The sequence below is a fragment of the Idiotropiscis lumnitzeri genome, chromosome 11 (genome assembly GCF_059441095.1).
Source record: "Idiotropiscis lumnitzeri isolate Australia: NSW breed Sydney's pygmy pipehorse chromosome 11, RoL_Ilum_1.0, whole genome shotgun sequence".
NCBI classification, from domain to species: domain Eukaryota; kingdom Metazoa; phylum Chordata; class Actinopteri; order Syngnathiformes; family Syngnathidae; genus Idiotropiscis; species Idiotropiscis lumnitzeri.
The window spans coordinates 586,670-607,814 of NC_142401.1; the positions used below are offsets into that span (position 1 = coordinate 586,670).

The 21,145-nt window shown below is 45.3% G+C and overlaps 3 protein-coding genes across 7 annotated transcripts in view; 1 reads left to right on the forward strand and 2 right to left on the reverse strand.

The window, feature by feature from the left end:
* Positions 1–21,145, forward strand: part of LOC148326635 (transforming acidic coiled-coil-containing protein 1-like) — a 28,399-nt gene that overhangs the window by 2,494 nt on the left and 4,760 nt on the right. Inside the window, exons 1-7 of one of the 4 annotated variants that reach the window (XM_088308522.1) lie at positions 13,608–14,370; positions 15,544–15,650; positions 17,772–19,314; positions 19,706–19,741; positions 19,954–20,002; positions 20,324–20,516; positions 20,633–20,694. In XM_088308522.1, the coding sequence (XP_088164648.1) occupies positions 14,249–14,370; positions 15,544–15,650; positions 17,772–19,314; positions 19,706–19,741; positions 19,954–20,002; positions 20,324–20,516; positions 20,633–20,694 (2,112 nt within the window). In that variant the 5' untranslated portion in view covers positions 13,608–14,248. Of the gene's footprint in view, positions 1–1,770; positions 1,927–13,607; positions 14,371–15,543; positions 15,651–17,771; positions 19,315–19,705; positions 19,742–19,953; positions 20,003–20,323; positions 20,517–20,632; positions 20,695–21,145 lie in introns of those variants that run through there. The other 3 variants (XM_088308524.1, XM_088308525.1, XM_088308523.1) reach the window with 3 other exon arrangements.
* On the reverse strand, positions 958–21,046 carry aggf1 (angiogenic factor with G-patch and FHA domains 1). Of its 2 annotated transcripts, none has more exons than XM_088308529.1 (16): positions 20,958–21,046; positions 10,633–10,697; positions 10,292–10,483; positions 9,507–9,606; positions 9,218–9,423; positions 8,887–9,018; positions 8,207–8,398; positions 6,732–7,149; positions 6,241–6,343; positions 6,068–6,119; positions 5,891–5,992; positions 3,987–4,152; positions 3,821–3,900; positions 3,621–3,748; positions 3,436–3,535; positions 958–2,830 (listed from the first exon to the last, which is right to left on the reverse strand). In XM_088308529.1, the coding sequence occupies exons 3-16, from the start codon at positions 10,475–10,477 to the stop codon at positions 2,603–2,605; spliced, it is 2,193 nt and encodes a 730-aa protein (XP_088164655.1). In that variant the 5' UTR covers positions 10,478–10,483; positions 10,633–10,697; positions 20,958–21,046; the 3' UTR covers positions 958–2,602. The 2 variants fall into 2 exon arrangements, with proteins under 2 accessions (XP_088164655.1, XP_088164654.1); XM_088308528.1 differs by lacking the exon at positions 20,958–21,046 and adding an exon at positions 10,782–10,901.
* r3hcc1 (R3H domain and coiled-coil containing 1) overlaps positions 21,044–21,145 on the reverse strand; it is a 31,666-nt gene continuing 31,564 nt past the window's right edge. The window contains exon 11 of the mRNA XM_088308833.1: positions 21,044–21,104. The gene's annotated coding sequence lies outside the window, so the exon portion shown is untranslated. The remainder of the gene's footprint in view (positions 21,105–21,145) is intronic.

Sequence of the window (21,145 nt, forward strand, 5' to 3'; positions counted from 1 at the left end):
GAAAAGCCACACAGACAAAAGGAAAATATGAAAACTCCACACAGGAAGGCCGCAGCTGGAAGATGAAAAAGAATGACCTGTGGCTCGGAAACCACAGGTTGCAAAACGCACATTACGCTTTACTTCCGAATTCGGTTTTGTATTGACAGCAGAAACGCCCCCCCCCTATTTGTAGGCTTTTATCATCATCATTTGGCAGCTGGGAGTGCCCAAATGACCCGAGTTGTGAGTCTACACTGCTGACTCTCCTTTTTTTTTTTGATGAGTCCCTCCCCATATTGGAAAACAAACTGACCATCAGCAGTCTGAAACATTTCAAAACTACAAATTCTTTTTCAGTTTGAATTTTCCCAACGAGTGCATTTATTTTGAGTCCCTCCAATGTGGAGTCTTTGGTCGGATGTGGAATTGGAGCTGCAGGGAAAATGCGATGACGACTATATTTTAGTCACTCATTCCATCATCTGCGCGCTCATATGATCACCGCGGCTGCCTGGAGCAAAAAGTCTCGTCAACACAAGACTGTTGTTCACATCCACGGTCATAAAAGAGCCACCAAGCAGTTGTTTCGGTTCACATTTGAAATCATGCAGCGTTGAAAGAGTGAGCGAATCAAACTAGATTTTGCCCTCTTTGGATTTCTTTTTATGGCCATCTTCAGGAAGAGGAAATTGTTGCTTCCCGTCATGCATTCATTTGCATAAAAATACAGGAAGTGGGACCACAACTCTGGAGCTCACTTGTGCTGTAGTCCAGATTGAGTTTTTGTCCATAACACTGAAACGTATCGGGATAACTGGATTTTCATTTCAGTTTTACACCTGTGCCAACCAGAACCAGTCCAGTGTGAAACCCGCCTCTCGCTCAAACTCTGCAGCATTAAATTTAATCTTAAAAAGGTTCCTGCAAACCAAGGATGAGTGCTGAAAGAAGACGGCTGCCTTTTGTTGTACATTGTGTACATTCAAAAAGACAAACATAAAGAGAAAGAAAAAGAAGTAATCAGCGCGGCCCACCTTGATGACAGACATTGCCGTTGTTATCTGGAGACGCTCGTCTACTTTGTCTCACATGACAACACTGCTCTCATCTGGTTTTGCCGCTATGAGAAGGGATGACGCCGGCTTGCCGAGATGACCTTCGAGCTGACATCCTCAAAGCGATCAAATAAAACCTCTGCTTTGTTTGAATATAAACACTGGGAGACATTTTGGAGGTCATTTGTAAAAGCCATGCAAGGCAGCAAACTGACCAGTAGACATGCAAAGCTGCCCCAGAAAAATCAAGACATGCATTCTTCGAGAGGTGTGAAGTGAATCCTCTTTGCATTGTCATGTCAGTCATCGTGAACAAATTGCACAACAGCTTGGCGGATCGGGTTAAACCATCTCCGCCCCAAAAAAGATGGCTGGCAAACTATTATCAACTGACGTGGCCCCGAAGGAATTGTCCAAAAATGTTGAACACGATTCATTCTAAAGAGTCTGTAGTTGATAGAACAGAGACTTAATGTCCCAGAAAACTCACCGCACGTCTGAAACCGGTCAGTCCGGATCCAACAAAGACACAGGCCACATCGCCAAACAAGAAAAAACAATTGCATTTTAATCTTGTTACATCGAGGCCGTCATGCCACTCTGGCGACGATCCCTCCCATGTTGAACAACAATCGTTTATTTGCAGCTCATGAGGCTGAGATGAGGGAGGAGACTCGGGAAGGCAATTGTTTGAGGAGGGAGGGAACGAGCAAGTCACCTGTCAAGTGTCACAGAGTTCTGAGAAGAGCATTGCGAGGCGCTCAAGTTGGGACAACCGCAGGCCGAGTCCACGTTGGTTGGACGACAGCGAGAGCAAAATGGGCGGCGCAGTGAGTCAGAAGAAGAGCATCGGGGAAGCCGGCGGCAGGAGTCACACAAACGGTGTCACGTGAGTCCATTCGGTCACATTGCCGACATTTGTTGAATGCGCTCCACCTCTGATGCTCTTCATTCGCTCGTCTCACTTTGCTTGGCCACTTCATTTATTTCAATATGAAGCCGATCCTTCCTTTTTAGAGACTTTAGTCACATGACTAAACTAGATCAAGTGTGTGTGTGTGAGACTGACCCATTTGAGTGTGCACATGCAACAATTCACACACCCTCAACATGAACTCAAAGATAAGAATGCAAACAGTCTGCCGCCAATCACACCCGCTGACCGTTATCGTGTGCGTGTGCACATCCAGCAGCAACCAAAAGGCATGAGAAGCTGAAACAAGCAAAACCGAATAAGAGATGGATGTTTTATGTGCAACATGAAAAATAAAAGCGACGCATGGGATGAGGTGATTTCCAATAATAAACAACGTCAATGTCGTGTTCGTGTAGTATGTTGGACTTGTGTAGCAATCGTCTCCCAAGTGTTGCACTACGTAACATCTACGCACGACTACGGTCGCTCCTCTCCGAGAGAAAGAGAACCTCAGTTTGTCAATATTAGCTTAGAGCGATCCAAAGTGGCAGCACTCCACCGGAGCTGGTTGGACCCTCACACTGAGTTTAGTGTTTCACAATTGTGTGCACGAATGCCGAGGTAACATTCAATTCTTTACTTGCTCTGATTAACTTTGGGTCTCGGGATCAACGTCAGCATGAGGGTCCGAAGTCTCAGGCTCCACTTTGACCCAGGCTTTGGGGGACGGCGTGTCAACCTGGCACGAGTCGGCAAATCTCTCTCGAGCTTTCTCCCAGTTCTTCTGAGATTTGGATCTGGTCAGCGATGCGTCGTCCACAGACATGGTACCGCACGCTCCCAGACCGGACTGGCCTTTACGGATTTGAAGCTGAATCTGAAAATGGGAGGGAGGGGAAAAAAACAAAAATAAATACATCAACTTTCATTTCAACAAAATATCCTCCACCAATCTTTGCATACTTAACGATTGAGTACCAAAGAAAAGGGCGTGTCGGCCTCTTTGGCTCACTTTTTATTTTTGTATTATAGTGAAAATTAAATCGATGACAATACTTTTAAAATTTTCAGTCAAATACAAAACGAAGACAACAGCGCATCATTGAGAGGCTATTAAAGCAATTTTGAGATAAAAAAAAATTAAATCACGACGGTGATTGTGGCGGCATGCAAGCGTCTTGTTAGTATTAGCCAGTACTTGTTGCATTGTTAAGATTGTTTTTTTGTAACATTTAGCCAAAGTTAAACATATTAATTGCTAAACTACTACTGCTACGTTGGGTAAGTGTTTTGCTTTTCCTTTCAGAAGAAGAGCATGAAACAGGAAGTGATGAGTTAATTTTGCAAATATTGCTTTGCCAACAGCATTCTTAAGATCAATTTGGAAGCGGACTCTGTTTGGCTTCACGAGCGTCTCGGAAAGGATTAGCTGGAGCAAAGTATTGGCAAGTCTCCAGTTCAATTGAACCTTGGAGATCTCACCGGATCTTTCATTCCAGTTCCCTCTTTGCCCAATCCTTCTCCTTTCTTCCAGCCCATCTTTTCCAGCATCTTTCTTCCTTTATTCACTTCGCTGATCTCCCTTTGAGAGCACAAAATCCAAAATGAGTCACGATTCGTCTTTCCCACATTTGCCAGTTGGAGGGTTATAAACTATATAAACTTACACATGAACAGAAGCGGGGGCATCGTCTTGTTGGAAAAGACCCTCGCTGCCCACAGTCTGGCGTCGAGACTCGGCTCGGTCTCTGTACTTGGGGTTTCGCAGGGCTTTGCCTTCTTCAAACTCATTACTCTGTTGACGGGAAAAGTAGCTTGAACGGCGGCGTACAACGTGAGAATGGCAAATACTTGTCGCACCATTTACCTGGAGGCCATATTTGGCCTTCATCGATTTGAGCTCCTTCTGTCGCAGGACTTCTTTATCCTCTTTGGTGAGAGTTGGCCCTGTGGCAAATGCAGTAAGAAAAAGGAGTCAACAAGGCTGCTGATTTGAAACAGAAAAAAAAAAAAGAACAAAAAGATCCACTCACCTGGCGTGTCCTCCCGCTTGTGCTTGCTGAGGTGAGCCATCACCTGGCCGGGCTCACAACCGTCGCATGTGTCGGTGCCGGCATGGATATGGAAAGACAGCACCGTGTCGCCCATCTTGACCTCGTCACCGTGGGTCAGTGGGTGCGGCTCGCACTTGGTTTTGGGCTGCGGACAGAACAGCACACGACAGCTCACTCACTCCCTGCTCCCATTTCAAAATTTGAGAGCAGACAACAGTTCCAACTCTACTTCCACACTTTCAACTTGGCAAAGTACACCTTTGAACAGAATTTGAAATCTATGCAAACACAACAACAGTTGAAAGCATAAAATGAAGACAACATATTGTAATGTCCGTGTGTTAGATTCATGCCTTAAAATGCGGGCCCTGGTGTCTGCGTGCAAGTGTCAAGTGCCAGTCATTATGTATGTTAACGCTCCCCCACAAATTTGCACTTCATTTCCAAATTTGCCTATTTTGTGGATTTTTTAGGGGTGCGGTGTAAATTATCTTAAACTTGCTGAAAAAGGCTGCTAATTGCTGTATTTGTGCTCAGGTCGTGTAGTCTTTACTGCCATCTGGTGGCATCAGCATGAAATTAACGTATTTTCCGGGCCATAGGGCGCTCTTTAAAGTCTATTATATGATATGGACGAAGCATCACTCGCGACCATCAACCCTTTTACTCATTGGGCTGTTCGGAGTGCATGTTAGCACACCCTGCTGGACAGAGTCTGAGTCATCTATGCTTCTAATTGACCGTGACTTATACATTATGTGACGATGGTGTTTGGGTGATGGTGTAGGAGAAAGCTGGACAAAAGGGCAGCTGTCCACAATGTTGTAGTCTGTCTTATCATTTATGTTATTGCAAGCAAGAAACGTCCCAGGTTTAGACAACAGACTGCAAAAAGCCCAAAGCACAACAGCACATCTCTCTAAACAGCCATGTGATTGGCTGAGTCTGAGTGGCTCCCAAGAAGCCATTGCTATCATCTTTTTGTGTTATTTTTATTTCTTTTGGGTATATAGATGGCATGAGAGATACATGTTTTGTGTTAATCTTATTTCTTTGTTTGCTTGTATGTTGAGTTTGTTTTTGGTTTTGATTTGAAACCGTGACTCGAAGGAGTGTGGTGACCAGTGAAGTCCCTCCCCTGACGTTGTATAGTAGACTATTGCCAAGACACCTTTTATTGGTCAGAGTCATTGTTATTGACAGTGATTACTAATAGTTTCATGACATCTGTCATTGAAATGGGGTGATACCTCTGGCAACGATCCCTTAGGGCAGGGGTGTCAAGATCCAGTCCTGGAGGGCCGCTTTCCTGCATGCTTTCAATCTCTCCCGGCTGCAACCCACCTGATTCAAATGATCAGCTCATCAGCAAGCTCTGAAGAAGCCTGATAAGTATCCTGCTCATTTGAATCAGGTGGGTTGCAGCTGGGAGAGATGGAAAACATGCAGGACACAGGCCCTCGAGGACTGGAGTTTGACACCCCTGCCTTAGGGGATTGAGTCCTGGTGAACTGGCATCAGCCGAGCTAGCGCAAGCGAGCAGCCGAGCTAGCGCCTTGTAGTGCGGCGCGCCTAGTATATGCATTAAAGACGGAAATAGCACCCTCAACTGGTGTTGCGCCCTTTGATGCAGCGCGTCGTATGGTTGTAAAAATAAAATACGGTACAAATCTTTGTGTGGGCCTGCAAGACTGCATTTTTTGCAAACGGCCTGCAGAGCTTGCAATGTTGACTGTAAAACCCCACAAAAGAAAAGGACCACAACAAAGATATCGCAAAGATTTCTATAATAGATAAGTAGAAACAATCGACAAAAAAAAAACAACTGTGTAGCGGCGTCTTGGTTAGCGAACTGTGATGTGGCGGACGGGGGAACACTGCACCTGTAAGATTCTGTTGCCGTTGATAACCGTTCCGTTCTGACTTCCCTGATCCACGAGCATGTAGCTCTGCTGCTGCTGGTCAAAATACACCTCGGCGTGCAACTACAAGCAATTAAACAAAAGTCAAACATCCCATTCAGCACGTCAATTAAAGCCACGCTGACGCCTCAACCACACCTTGCTAACTCCCATTTCTGGTATCCGAATGGCATGGTCCATGTCTTTCTCTCTGGAACACAGGACAGCAAATATTCCGTTTTGTCTTTCAACAAGGTGTGCGCCTTTCTTGGGATTTGTGTGAAGTCTGAGTGCAGATTTTTCCCCCCTCTTGTTGAGAAGACAAAACGCACCTGCCAATGGTGGCTGCCGAGTCAGCTGTGATGATAAATAACGTGCCGACCTGCAGCACCGCCGATCGGACCACCGTCACTCTCACACAGGGCGGCCACAGCTCTGCAACCATAAAATTGAAAACGTCAAGTGCCGTACGAGATTTTTTTTTAAACCAAAATCACCTGCTCAAATGCTCAAAGCGGGCACTTATTTTTCAAGCAACATATTGCTTTGCTTCTTCAATACTCGTCATGAACCGCAGAAAATGTAACAAAAGAGAAAATGGTGGCTCTCTTAAGATGAATGAGAATTGCTCACATGCTGCCAAGTTGTTACATTTGCAGTTTGTATTTTCACGGCACCCCAGTTTTTGTTGCTGAGAGCCATTTATTTCCACTCTTTTTGGAACAAGTGACGTGTGAGCCGACCTCACTGATCACGTCTTCATGGTTCCTAAAATTTGTTCGGTCCTGGACGCAAGTGCTGATGCAGCTTGTTGTCATCTCACCTGCCCGACACTGAGTCTCCATCTCGGAATCTGGACTGCGGTTGCCAGGAGAGCTCCGAGAAGGCGACGCCGAAGGTGGAGACTCCCACTGCTCCTTCTCCGACTCGGTGAGCTCGCCCTCCTCAGCCTCGCTGTTCCCCTCCAAGTCATCGCTCCGACTTGGCGAGCTGCGCTCCTTCTTGCGCGACGCCGACTTGGATCGCTTCTTTTTCTTCTTTGACCTTCTCTTCTCGTCGTGGCTTGAACTACTTTTATGCTTTTTTCTCTTGGAGGACGACTTGTCCCGCTCGCCCCTCCGTTTGGATTCTCTTTCTCGTGGCTCGGGACTACGAGATCGTCGTCTCGTTTTTCGGGAATCCGTCGTGCGCTTTGAATGCTGTTCGTCTTCCTCCGACTTGACCTCATCAAATGTGTACTCCTGCCATTATACATTTCGCAATGAGATTGTCGAAAGATGTTCAGTGGCTTTGGAGATCCCACATGATTTGGAACAACCTCATGAATTCCTTCAGTCTCAGTCTTCAAGGGCAGTTCATTATCAGATGATGGATGACGCTTTATTTATTTTATTTTTTACATTTTTGTCATGAATTCTACTTATCAGAAGGTAATTTGTTTGTTGACATGTTAATATGACGCCTATTTGGAAGACCACCTAAATTGAACATTTGCATTTTGACACGTATGAGAAGGTTGAGTTTCTGACCGCTGTAGTTTCTCATTTCGTTAATCTCAGGCAGAGATGGAGAGTAGAAAAGCGAAAACTGTTGATGATTGTTCATAATGACTGAAGTTGACCGTAAAATCCCATTTTAGGAATGAATGTTGAAGGTAGGCCGGCTACTCCTTCGATGAACGGCATCTTTGTCGTTGCCATTTTTTAAAGCATTGCCGGTACCAAATTTGGCTGCTTGTGAGAATGTAGCAACATATATTTCAAGACATCATTCTGACGAATTGCTTCAGTTACATTTGCAGATTTTGCCATCTTGTGTGGTTGGCAAATGTTTTAGGGATTCGAAAATAAAGTACTGAATACTACTCAACTTTTGTTGGAATCTTAGAGCAAGAAACAAAGTCGCTGGTGTGTGAATCCTTTCCATCTTTTATGCATTTTGTTGGGAAATTCAGGAACCATTTCTAGACCGTTAGGTGCCGGAGATGAAACATTTCGGTAATGAGTCACCACAACTGTGATTCTAGTGTTGGTTATCAATGATGTGTACCTCGGTGGCAAGCAGTGTTCTAGTTTGAGAAAATCTTCATATTAGCCAACGAGTTAGTCAGCTCGTGCAGCTGGGTCGAAGGAATAGTCTTTTAGTCAGCTAGCCTCATATTTTGACATACTGGGACGACAGCATGCATTTAAAGACTGAGACTGAAATGAAATCCGAATGAAGTAAACCGTCAATTTGCGATGGGCGCTCTAAAGCCGGCAGTCAATTATTTTAGGACTTAATGTGCCCGTCACTTACCTTCTCGCTGTACTGTGAGCTTTTCTTTGCAACTCTCTTGTACCATCTGCTTTTCTTTTCAGTCAGACAATCGTCTTGGTCGCCCAACTGCATAGCAGAAACCTCAACTTTGGAATGAAACTGGTAGCGTCCACTTTCTGCGTCGTAATAGTAGTAAATACCGGTGCTGGCATCGTAGTACAGCTGGCTGACCTGAGGCGAGAATCGTGCACGACAAAATGAGGCAGAGCAAAAGGTGTCATGTGCAAGTAACAGGATGGATGTTCACTGCAGGTCCATGCGCACAATTCCACTTTAACACCTGTGGACAATTTTTTCTTTTTAAATATATACACACACAACATATTTCAAGTGAAACCTCTTTCTCTATTTGGCTTTGCTCATGTCAACAAAAGACAAGAAACAACTTATTGCGACCATATTTAACCTAACCCCAAGCTCACATTGACAGGGTGTGCCTCATTGTGTTGACGCCACACTTTCTTGGCACACGGCAGATAAGCACCAGCTTTTTAGCCAGGTTAGGAGGAAGATCGATACTGATCGGAAGATTTTTTTTTTTCTTCCTATTTACACGGTCATGACAGCGGATGTCCCAACTTTGCCACTATTGCCAACTATCATAATTGGGTCACTTGAACCATGCATGGGAAATCCAAGTTGAGAAAATGTTCACAAACCGAGTCATAATAGAAGCCAGTGCTGTGGTCATAGTACATGCCAGTCGTCTCGTCAAACACAAAGCCCGTCTGCGTCATGGCCTCCTCAGCTGTTGCTCTCAACATGTCAGCAATGGAAGCAGCATCACCCTCCTGGGAGACACATACTTTGTTACAGCTCCAGCTGTTGTGCAATGCCCGATATAAATAAAGTTGTATTGTATAGGATGCAGATACTATGTTTAAAACAAAAAAAAACCTTCTCTCCACATTATAGTATCAGGCTGCATGTGCACTTGGCAAATTTGTTAAGTTAAATTGAGCAACCTGTTTTGAGGCACACATTCTGTACCTCTGCTGTGACTACCACACTGCTATCAGGTTGAGCGGGCACATCTGCAGCCGTGGCTGCTGTTGTGTCAGCCTGGTCCACTGTTGCAACCTCTGCCGGGTCACCTCCACCATCCGTATTTATCGCTTGAGTGACCGCCGCACTTTCCTGGGAATCCACAGTCGTGCTGCTCTGACAGTAGTCACCATAATAGTAGTTATAATAGTCTGGAAAGAAAGACAACACCATTAGAGACCATTTACTAACGATTAGGCGTTTCTCAATTACTAAGCAAAAACAAAAACAACACCTGTTTCAGTCCAAACATATTCTTCTGTCTGAGTTTCAGTGTGGACTTTGTCTTTGTTTTTTTTCTTCCACTCGTGAATCTCAGCACTCAATTGATCCACCTGTAATTGGATAGTTGTATATGAAAACATGTTCATGTTTGCAGCAGCAATACAATTCGGTCCTCATTTCCAATGTTCCAGAATTTGGCGATTTTGAATTCACGAGCGCAGCACAAATCAGTAATCACACAGGAAGGCACGCTCACTTAATGCAGTTTTTTACCTTGATTTTATTTATGGTCTTGATCAGCGTTTCCCCAAACATTACTTTGCCAAGACACATATCTGACCAGAGTTCCATATTAATGGTGGCCTGATTAGACCAGTACAAACTTACGTTCTTGTTTTCTAAACATTTTGAGCCACTTAAGTTGATTGATCATCATTGATATTTCTATTACACTGTCCACAAGTTATATCCTTCCATAAGTAATGGCTGGAAGAAGATATTAAGCCCCGAGAATGTCAAATGTTAAATAAGAAATTATATTTAATGCTGAAATAAAAACGTGTTAAAAAAAGGAACTACACAAATATTTTATTAAAGTCTTAAATAATATAGTAAATTGGCAATATGAATTAGTGGAGTCACTGAAACTTATTTCTTTTTAGTCATGAATATAAACATAGCCAATGGCGCATCTGGCGGGGCCACATGACAGTTGGAAAAATGCAGCATCTCTGCCAGTGTCAATGAAAACAGATTTTGAATTGAATATGAGAGTTTAATTAGACAAGCTCGGACCTGACTCCTCAAATCGTCGTTGTAGCTCTCCGTGCTCCTTTGCAGTCGCTCGGAATGGCTCAGTTGCTTCTGCAACTTGGCCAGCTCAGCTTTGCACTCCTTCAGCTCTTCTTTCAACGACTCCACTTGAAGACGGAGCTCGGCCACTTCACCCCCGCTCTCTTTCTCTCCTTCTTCTTCCTCCATGCTCAGCTGCAACGGACACGATTGTATTTGCAACAAAAACAACTCACGAAAAATGTATGAATGGTGGATCTAATAAGGCAGAGGGTTGAACGTAATTGTGACCCAGACAACTCGGAATTCTTTTCGCATATGAATTGTGTCGTGCGAAGTCTCACCGTTTTCGTCGTTTTCGCCTCGCCTTAAACCGTGAATTTGCAAGCACCACGGCACATGAGCCAACCTGAAAGTTGAACATAAATATCGTGTAACTACCCCGCATTCCCAACACACCCGAGTACATGTTTGATTACAATTAGACAGTTACAATTAAAACCGTGAAGATGTTGACAGACAACGCTGTACGCGACCGCCATTAACTACCATGAAACAAACCACCCACACCGGAAACTATTCTTCCTCGCGCTTGGTGGACTTCCGCTTCCGCTTTCATACGCTGAAGTACATTATCGCCAGCTGTCGAGTAAATTAAATTAAATTCTTAAAACGCGTATTTTTGGTTATATACGATAATTGTATGATGTTTCCTATACCTTTTTAGGACGATAACAATAATGTCATCGAATCATGAGAAAAGCACGACAGCTGACACTGTGGTAATGTCAAACTGTTACCACTAGAGGTCACTAAGGTACACCTTCTGCTTTTTGACTCCCTGGTAAAATTAAGTTATTTCCTATTCTGAATGTAGCTTGCTAAAATGAACAGATATTGGGTATTTTTTGACTTGAGAAGTTAGTATTTTTAATTTAATTTTTTACTCTCTGGCAACATACAACCTTATTTGTTCCACACGCAAACACACACTCCTTGGATTTTTGACTCTTTTCCAAGATCAGAATTTTTGTTTGATTCCATTTTCCTTTACTTTCGATTACACAGAATCGAGTGACTATTTTCCACAAAAAGTGAAACTTGTTTATGCTATATATAAATACTGTATAGACCTATAAAGACGCTTTGTGCACATTTGCTGTGGATTTAGTGCAAAGTCTATCACTTTGACAATATTGCAAACCTAAGAGCAACTTATCATATTTTGTTACATTCGTTTGTGACAGGCAGAGTTTGAGTTGTTTCTACTGAAGAAATCCTTACAATAGAGAGAAGGTCCGATTGTTTGTCTTTTGGGCTGTTGCTCCTTTTTTCTGAAAATACTGTGTGGGTTCCTCCGACGGCATGAGAATTTGAAACCTGAGCCTTTTTTTCTTTTTTTACTATTGGTACAGATCTTTGAGTTGATCTAGACCTCTTGGCAAACCTCAGCTGGCTGCAACAGGGCTGGTAATACAGCTTCTTTTTATCCAGAGGTACGCACAGTTTCCTCATGCTACCTCCTAATGTTTATCGATGCCATTTTTAGACAAGACAAACACCGCTTAGGAAGCTCTCTTCTGTTATCCCAGACACAAAAGAGGAAGTGGCCCCAGAAGGAAGTCACAAATCAATCTTAACTTTCCAGTGCAAGTGCTACAAGACGGTATTTGCAACCTCCAAACGATTGCCTTGAAACTATTTGTACGCCTCTGCATAAATAAAGACAAACTCCTCCCTTTGTGCTCAAATGTGGAACCTCTAATTGAGTCTCGTGTGCCTCTGCTCAGGAATGGAAACTCATGCGCAGTTGCCATACGTGGCCACATCTGTCCTGACAAATTAAAACCTTATGTAGGACATGTATGATACGCGCAAATGATGTACTGCTTGATAATGCTCGGTCTACGATGTCAATTGCTTCTTGCAGCAAAATAAAGTACAAAGTCAAATACAATTCTTTCTGGGATGTAAACCTCAGATTTGTTCAAATTCAAGTCATTTTTTTCTCCACCGAAAGTCATGAAAATGTAATTAATCCTTTCCAGATTCAAACTGTTGCTATGGTCGCTGCTACTAACGGCAAAGGCAATGTTTTAATGTAACGTTTGAACATGTGAAAAATGTCCAAATAAGTTCCAAGTATCGGCCATAGGTGAGGAAGCGACCATGACATTGAAAGCTTGTGCCGCACGATCTCCTGTTCCATCCTCGCCTCATTTGTGAACAAGACCCCGAGATACTCGAAGTCCTCCACTTGGGGCAGGACCTCGGATCGATGTGGAGAGGGCACACCACCCTTTTCCGAGATTTGGAGGTGCTGATTTTCAATCGTATCACTTTTGGCTGCCAACCGCTCCAGTAAGAGTTGGAGATGACGGCTTGAAGAAGCAACCAGAACCACATCATGTGCAAAATGCTGAGGGCCGCCGAACCAAACCCCCTCGACACCTCGGCTGTTTCTAGAAATTCTGTCCGTAAAGGTTTATGAACAGAATCAGCCTTGACGGAGTCCAACCCTCACTAGAAACAAATCTGACGTATTGCCGGTAATGCGGACCAAACTCTGACGTCGGTCGTACGGAGGGCGAACGGCCCGTATTAGAGGTGTCGGTACCCCGTACTCCCGAAGCACACCTCAACACCACAACCTCCGAGTGACACGGGACAAACGCCTTCTGACTGGCTGGGCCAACTCCCACGCCCACTCGAGGACTCTGCCGAGGGTGTCCAACTGGTCTCCTGTTCCGCGGCCGGGGCGAAATCCACTCTGCTCCTCCTCAAGCTGAGATTCTACTTCCCAACCGATCTTCATCTCCGGCACCCTGAATGGACCTTAAATGGAGGCTGAAGAGTGCGATCCCTCTGGCCCAACTTCAGTCCATGGCATATATCCATCCATCCATCTTCTGTACCCTGAACTGGTTGCCAGCCAATTGCAGGGCACACAGAGACGAACAACCATTCGCGCTCACACTCATATCTAGGGGCAATTTAGAGTGTTCAGTCGACCTGCCATGCATGTTTGTGGAATGTGGGAGGAAACCGGAGTACCCGGAGGAAACCCACACAAGCACGGGGAGAACATGCAAACTCCGCACAGGATGGCCGGAGCCGGGATCGAACCCACGACCGAAGCTGTCTCTGACTGTGAGGCCATCGTGCTCACCAGTCGGCCACCGTGCCGCCCCCATGGCATATAAAACACGCCATATATTTTGTTCTTCATTTAAAGTCTTCGCACTTGAATAAGACACAAGACTCGTTATTACGTTCAGGCGATTTTGACAAAAACAAATCCCATCCTATGTTGTGCGTTGAAGATGATGGCTCTCTGTCAAATGTAAAAGTTGCAGACGAACTGAATTGAGGTGATGCAAACTGGTTGCCACAGTCGGTCACATGACAGCAAAGCCAGTTAACCGTTAAACCGCTTGAGGGTTGCAGAAACGCTTTTTAGGCGCAGCACCACATTCCTGACCGAGCGAGGAGCCCCCACTTTAAAGCTCCTCCTCGTCCTCGTCCTCCCTCACTGTTTTGTTTCCAGGCTCCCTCCTCCTCCTCCTGCTTCAGAGAGAAAGGGCTCTCCGATGGGTTGTACCATTCTGCAAGCGCAGGGCAACACATGGAGCTCAGTAAAGAACACCTTCCTCAACGTCAGCGCTGCGAGCCTGCTGCCTCCCCCGCCCGAGTTTAGACTCGGTGGAGCAGCCTGCTGTGCAAGCTGGAGGGGGGAGGCAGGAGGCAGTTAGAGAAGCAGCTGATCGCAGAAGCACAGGGAGCGGAGGTGAAGACCTTTCACTTTCTTTACTCAAAATGCTTCCTTCCACCAGTGGGGACCCTTCAGAAGAACGAATCTTCAGAGGATGATGTGTGAGCGCACAGAAATTTAAAAAGAAGCAAAAGGGATCGCTGGCAAGGGAGCGAAGCGACGCCCAGCTTTGAGTGGAAAGAGCAAAGATGTCTTGGTTGTCACCTGTGTCGTGGGCCAAATGGACGTGGACGGCGGTGCGAGGGGCAGAGGAGGACGGGAGCGAGCGGCAAGAGGACGACGACGATGAAGAGCGATCGCAAGGCTGCAGGCAAGCGTTCTTTTGGACACTTGCGGCACGGAGGGATGTGCGTGGACACGTGTGTGCGTGTGCGTGTGCGTGAGCATGTGCTGTCAAGAACATTTGGAAGATGATGAGGCAATTCCTCAGAAAGACAAAAACAATTCCTGCACGTTGGTTTGGTTGTCATGTTGCGCTGATCCATTTCTGGCATGGCTGCGGTTTGAACCAAATGTTTTTCGCAGCAGTCGTTTGTAGACGGAGGTGTGACGGCTCTCACGCTAACATGAGTCACGCGTGTCGAGTGAGTCCATTTCACTATTTCACATCATGTCGTTTCAAGAAAACAAACAAAGGAGGTCGCTGTCGAATGTGGGAAAGGCCACGACCTCCTCGAGTGTCATTTCGGTCGAGTGACATCAAAATGATGGTGATCATTTCAGGGACATCTTACATCTTATTTGCGGCGTCCAAACACGACTAAAAAAAACCCAAAAGTGTCGTTTTGAACGCGGCGTGACAGGAAGACAACATTTCCTCTTTCTGTCTCCACTGAATTTATTTCCTGCCTTCGTGCCTCTCGACTTTCAAGGGTTCAATGTTTTCACACTGTGGCTGATCGCCTTTTGTATCAGTGAACATTTTTACAACTTGGGAACAAACAGTTGCTCGATTTCTGGACCTTGAAAAGGTGTTGACCCAGGAGTCTTTGCCATAAGCTTGACGATTGGCGGAAAATGAACATTTCATCTTTTCTTATCCAAGAATCATTGTCGATAAATGATACGTTGAGACGTTGACACGGCTTAGCACAGAACGTAACATTGCCCTCTAATCGTCATTTTGAGCGTTCGGCTTGAGTGGCAAAAGTGTCCACTAAAAGTTTGCAGCGTTTGCCAAGAAGCGGCAACACTGTTGCAGATCTTGTGGGCAATTAATTGCTTTCTACTTTTAGGGCAGTTGCATTTTGGATTCTCACTTTTGTTTTCCAGCGGAAGTTTCTGTTAGAGAAGGGAACGTGCTTGCTCGGCTGTCGTTGGGAAGAAAAAAAGAAAAATCATTCATATCTCGATTGTTGATACATGCAGGTGCCGTTCCTTTTAAGTCAAATTGTCTCTGTCATGATCGCTTTCATTTTTGTCAGATTTGGGATGAGCTAAAAGTCATTCCCTTGCTTTTGTTTCTCATTTCTGGCAACCTCAGCTCTGACTCAGACGGTCATTTCGACACTCCCGAGGCAGCGACTCCTGTCCGCGGCCCACCGGTCGTCCCAGGTGGGCTGGAGAGTGACAACGTTGGCGACAAAACAGGTGAGGGAGCGAACAGGCTGGCAGCCAAAAGCAACAAGTGCTCGAAATCTGTGTCCCAGTTGGTACTGGAAATGTTGGACATCTGAATGAGGTCATCATCATTTTTGTCCCCTCACATCAGCTCCACCTCAGTGCACAGACACGGCAGATCATATTCGATGTAATTGGATCCACATGCAGCCGGGCTGGGTCAGGAATGTACCTGCCTACCGCATTCCAGCTCTCATTAAGGATTTGCCTTTTACCTGCCGTTCTTGTCACTCCCAAATGAGCCTGTGCAATATCGTTTTGCTGCGTCTTAAGGTTTTATGTTTTTTTTTTAAACAGTGTCAAGTCAAGTCAAGTCAATTTTATTTGTATAGCCCTTAATCACAGACAGTCTCAAGGGCTTTACATAACCACAATCGACATTCCCGATCTTAACCCCCAGGAGGGCAAGGAAAAACTCAAAAAATCTCATTAGGGGAAAAGTGAGAAACCTTGAGAAGGGACCACAGATGGGGGAATCCCCCTTCCAGGATGACCAGGCTGCAATGGATGCCAACTGGGCAACATTTGACACATACAATGATGCTATGCAATAATAGATGAGATATGTGAGAGTCAATTGAATGAAGTGCTGCAGGAAGATGACTTCAGTGCAAATGGATTTGGGTGTGGTTGTCAGACGTGTTGTCGCTTCAAAATGAAACGACAAGAGGAAGCGCCTGCGACAGAGTGTGAGAATAGCCTTTGCTCTGGAATTCAACAGGTTCAACAAAAGCTTTAGTTCTCCTGTTTTGTGTTGGTCACTGACAGGGGGGGGGGGCAGCCGGCGGCAGCGGTGGTCGACAATCGTCACAGAGTTTGCCTGTTAAGCAGCTGCAAAATGTTCTTTGAAGCAACGCACTGTTTTCTGCTCAGTGTAGGCCAGAGGCTTGTTTTTAATCCAGGAGGAATCCAGTCAAACCGCATTTCTTCACAAGAGTGCGTTGCAAAGCTCAGACAGTGAGGAGAAATTCCAAATGAGTCAACAAACTCCTCCTGCTCCCTTTTAGATCACACGCGTTTGTGGATGTATTCTAGTCGACAGGCGTTAAAACGGTTCAAGAAGTCTTTGTCCAGTTGGTGGGTGCATTTGTCTGTGGCCACCCAAAGTGCAATACTCATACAACTTTAAAGTAGCAATAGTCGTTAAAAAAGTAAAATTCCACTGATATATTTGTTGTAAAAATATTTTTAAAAATGCACAGTTTTGATTGCCGATGTATTCAATACATAATCAATCCTAAAATTCAATACAAGAAATCATTGTGGTTGTAGTTTGCAGTGCTTTGGAATTTAACTGCTTCACACTGAGAAACATTTTTAGTATGATACCCTACCATGATAAACAGAATGGTCAATCAATCGCTTTTTTATTAAATATTATTGGTGTACTTTTGAATGTTATGGCCGAAAATAATTTTTTGACATCATTAAACGTGTCGTCGGCCCTGTGACTGATCGTGACATGCATTTCGATGAGAGGTGGAAAAGCTGCTGGTGAATAAAAGTTAAAAAAAACAAAAAAAACAGCAGGCTGTTGTCTCCTAGCAACATAATATTACACGCGGCCACCATGACAAGCCCCCTCAAATATGTTGACGTGCACCTTTGGAACAAAGTCTTCATCAAAGCGGCTGCCCGCTCTCACGTTGTTGTTGTGTGCAACATCCTCTTTTTTATTCATTTTCACCCAGTGCACAGCTCTCATCACATCTCATCGCAAGACATTACCATAGCAACAGCCACAGATGGAACAACAGTCAGCAGCCTAGTAACTTGTTCTCAGAGAACCAATCAGATTGCACGTACATCTGAAGTCTGCTCTGATTGGAGAAACTTGCATGTGCAGCAGTTGTTCACTCATCGATCTTGTCAATATCGTCACCTTCCCAAAACAATGGCCAATGTCAATTTTCCGTCCGTCCGTCCGAGAAAATACAAAAAAGTCAACCAAATACTGATTTTATTTACGAATCATTTCATTTCAGGGGTAGAACTGAATGATCTGTTTAACTAATGATGTGGCCGACATCATCATCATTATTTTTAATGCGTTTATTTTGGGTGATAATATATTTCTTTGTTCTTTTTCAGAAGCGGATCAGGATGAGCACCTGATAGTAACAGCTCCAGTCGGGGATCGCAATCATTTGCTCTTCCACAACATGGGTCAGGATGACCCAGCCGTCCCCACGCAAGATCCTCTGGAAATGAACAGCAAACACCTTCAAGCACAACAAATTGCGTGGCCGCCAAAGATAGATCACCAACGTGTTCCGCAGTCATTCCCAGTGACTTTGATTCCGGAAACGGTCAAATGCGAATCTCTGCCACCAGAACCGCCCCGAGAAGAGACATTGGTTCCTGAAGTGATGAAATGCCAATTTCCATCACCAGAGCCACCCCGAGAAGAGATTTTGGTTCCCAAAGTATTTGATTGCACAGTTCCATCGCCAGAACCTACCAGAGAGGAGATTTTGGTCCCTGAAGTGATGAAATGTAAATTTCCACCACCGGAACCACCTCGAGAAGAGATTTTGGTCCCTGAAGTGATGAAATGTAAATTTCCACCACCGGAACCATCCCAAGACGCAATTCCCGCCGTTCTGGTTAATGGCCCAGATGTGGATTTTGCTCCATCTTCATCCCCTGGTCCCGCAACAAACGCAATCCAAAGCATCGAAGCTGTTCCGAGTCCTGCTTTGGAGCGCACAGAGAAGAAGCCTCTTGTGGATTCAGAACCGCACTACAGTGGCATCAACCCAAAATCTGATTGCAGCTCAAAAACTAAAAGCCGCAAATCTAAGCCTCCATCCTTGTCAATAAAGAAGGAGGATGCACAATCCAACGAGGACCAAGAACTTCCTGTTCCCAAAGCCTCCTATAAATTTGACCCTGACCAGATAGACGACAGTTTCAACCCTTTCACGAGTGGCGGATCCAAAATCCAGAACTCTCCACCACCATGCGGTTCAATAACTTTCGCCCGACCCGATCCACTCGGCAGCGCTCTGATTGAGGACAGCGCAGCAAGACCAGCAGAAGAATCCAACTGGGAGGCAAAACCTGCGGTGCCGGAGTTTGGTCTGGACGAGGAGGCGGTCCGCAAACCCCCTCCAAAGAAATTAGCAAGTCGAAAAACAACCAGCAAACTCAAGAAGCAAGTTAGGCCCAACGTGTCCGAGACGTCCTGCCAAGCAGCACCAGAACCTGAAGCGCCGGAATCAGTTTCGGACATCACATCGGTTCCGGAGAAAGCGCCAGAGACGACGGTGGCCATCTCAGACGCCGCTGAGCCTCTAAACTTGGATGATGTTCCCATCCCGAGTAAAGGAACGTATAACTTTGATCCCAGTCAGTGGGACCACCCCAACTTCAATCCGTTTGGGAGCAACAGCACTTTGAGCAATTCTCCGGTGCTCGCCAAAGGCTCGTACAGTTTCGACCCGGACAAGTTTGCGGACGATTCCGTGGACCCTTTCAAGCCCTCCAACAGCTTGAGCAACGAGGATTCGTCCACCGGCTCCGCCCAGCCGGAGGAAAAAACAAAAGGCGAAAGCAAACAGAAAGCAGAGCAACCAGTCGGAGAAAAGAAAGTTCTGCAGAATCTCAAGAAAAGCAAAGAGAGGACAGCCAAGTAAGTGTGCTCGGAAATGTCACGGAGTCCAACAGAACCGCAGTCAAGCTTAATTTTAACAGTAGTTTGGTGACATCAGCTCATGGGCGGGGCTTAACGAGCAAATCATGCTTTGAACACGTCCGTCACACGATGACGCTACTTTGTGGTTGTTGGTGCGATTCCGCAACCTTTAAACTTTCTATTTCAGCCGCAGCAAGTGTTTGTAGCTGAGCGTGTCGGGAAGCTTTGCATGCGGCATGTTTGGCGTCTGCCAAGATAAACACCTTCAGTCATTCTTTTTTTTTTCCCTCTCCCCTCATTCAAAATAACCATCCTTCATTCTTCTCTCTCTTCTGTTGCGCAACCACTAAATCTCCACTTTTCATCTACTTCTGTCGGTCGGCCTCAGGACATCCGAACAAGCCAAGTTTCTCTGTTTTCTGTTGTAAGTACTTTGGCTATTAATGCCCGCTTTGTTTTCAGCATGCTTTTTAAATCTCATCGCGATCGGTGCTGCCAGTCTGTCAGCAACCATGTCAAGCAACTAAATCACCGTTTGCAGTTCAACACAAACATCTTTAACGCTTGCAGTTAAATGAAGGAGCTTCAAAATGTTCATGAACACGTTTGTACAATTTTTTTTTTTTTGTCTCATAGGAATCCGTGTAAAGCGGAGAAACATGACGAGAGCCAATCGCAATCGCAGGTAATTTCATCATTTGTGAGTGCGTCTCAGCTGAATTGTTTCAGCAACAATGTTCTTTATTTAGCAGCTGTCCAACCACTAAGGGGGGGTGTGGGGTGGCGGTGTTTTGGCGGCAACACAAGGCACAAGAGTTGTATAAACTTTGCTGTGAAAGTCAATTTTCACGTGCAAAACTTAAAATATTTCATTGAATATCCCAACTGAAAATAGTAACCAAGTTTGTTGCCTCGAAATGTTGAGTTCACCCAATTTCTTTTATTTTTTACAGCGTACAAACGAATTGAAATTGTCATGAAGTAATTGTCTCCCCCTTGTGGCCAGGATGAAAATGAGGTGGTGGTGACCCCCCCGGAGCTCTCGCAGAAAGTTCACCACGCCACTGACGAGGAGAAGCTGGCGTCCACATGCAACTGGGGGCCGACAACACAAGATGAGCGCCAGCAAAAAGGAGAGTTGGAATGTCATCAAACATCTGGCAAAAAACAGACGCTTGATGACCTACCCGACATGGGCGGTAAGTTTGGAGGCTTTTTTTTTGGGGGGGTCCTAGCTTTCTGCAAGAAGACTTGGGACTGACACAACCGCATTTGAATTCCAAAGACCTCAATTGTGTAACTTTTCCATTCACAGCTCCTGAGACTTTGGATCACGAAGCTGAGAAGGACACATGCGCCATGGCGAAGGACGACACAGTAAGTGAAGTGCAGTCATCCTTTCAACATGATTTCCCCATCTTGTCAATCTCGGACAGTGACATGTTTGGCTCTCCTTCATGCCGCTTGCAACAACTCACTTCGCCCCTTTCATTGTTTGGCAAAGACAAACATGCTTGCGCACGGAAGCTTTGAAGATATTTGAATAGGACAATCAAGGCCAATTTGAGCACCGTTATATTGCCCATGCGGAACATCAACTTGAACTTGAGCTTGAATAGTACATCAGCGCTTTACAGTACCAGACGGCGTGACGGCTTCCTGGCCAAATTTTGGTGCCGGTCGTCTGGGCTCACTTCTCACCCGCTGACGGTGTGAATGGTTTTAGGTCTCGTTATGTGGCCACCAGTCCGACAAGTGGTCCCGTCTTCTCTTTCAGCCAATCTCAGCTGGGAAGATGGAAGAGAAGATGGCAAGAAAATGGAAAGAT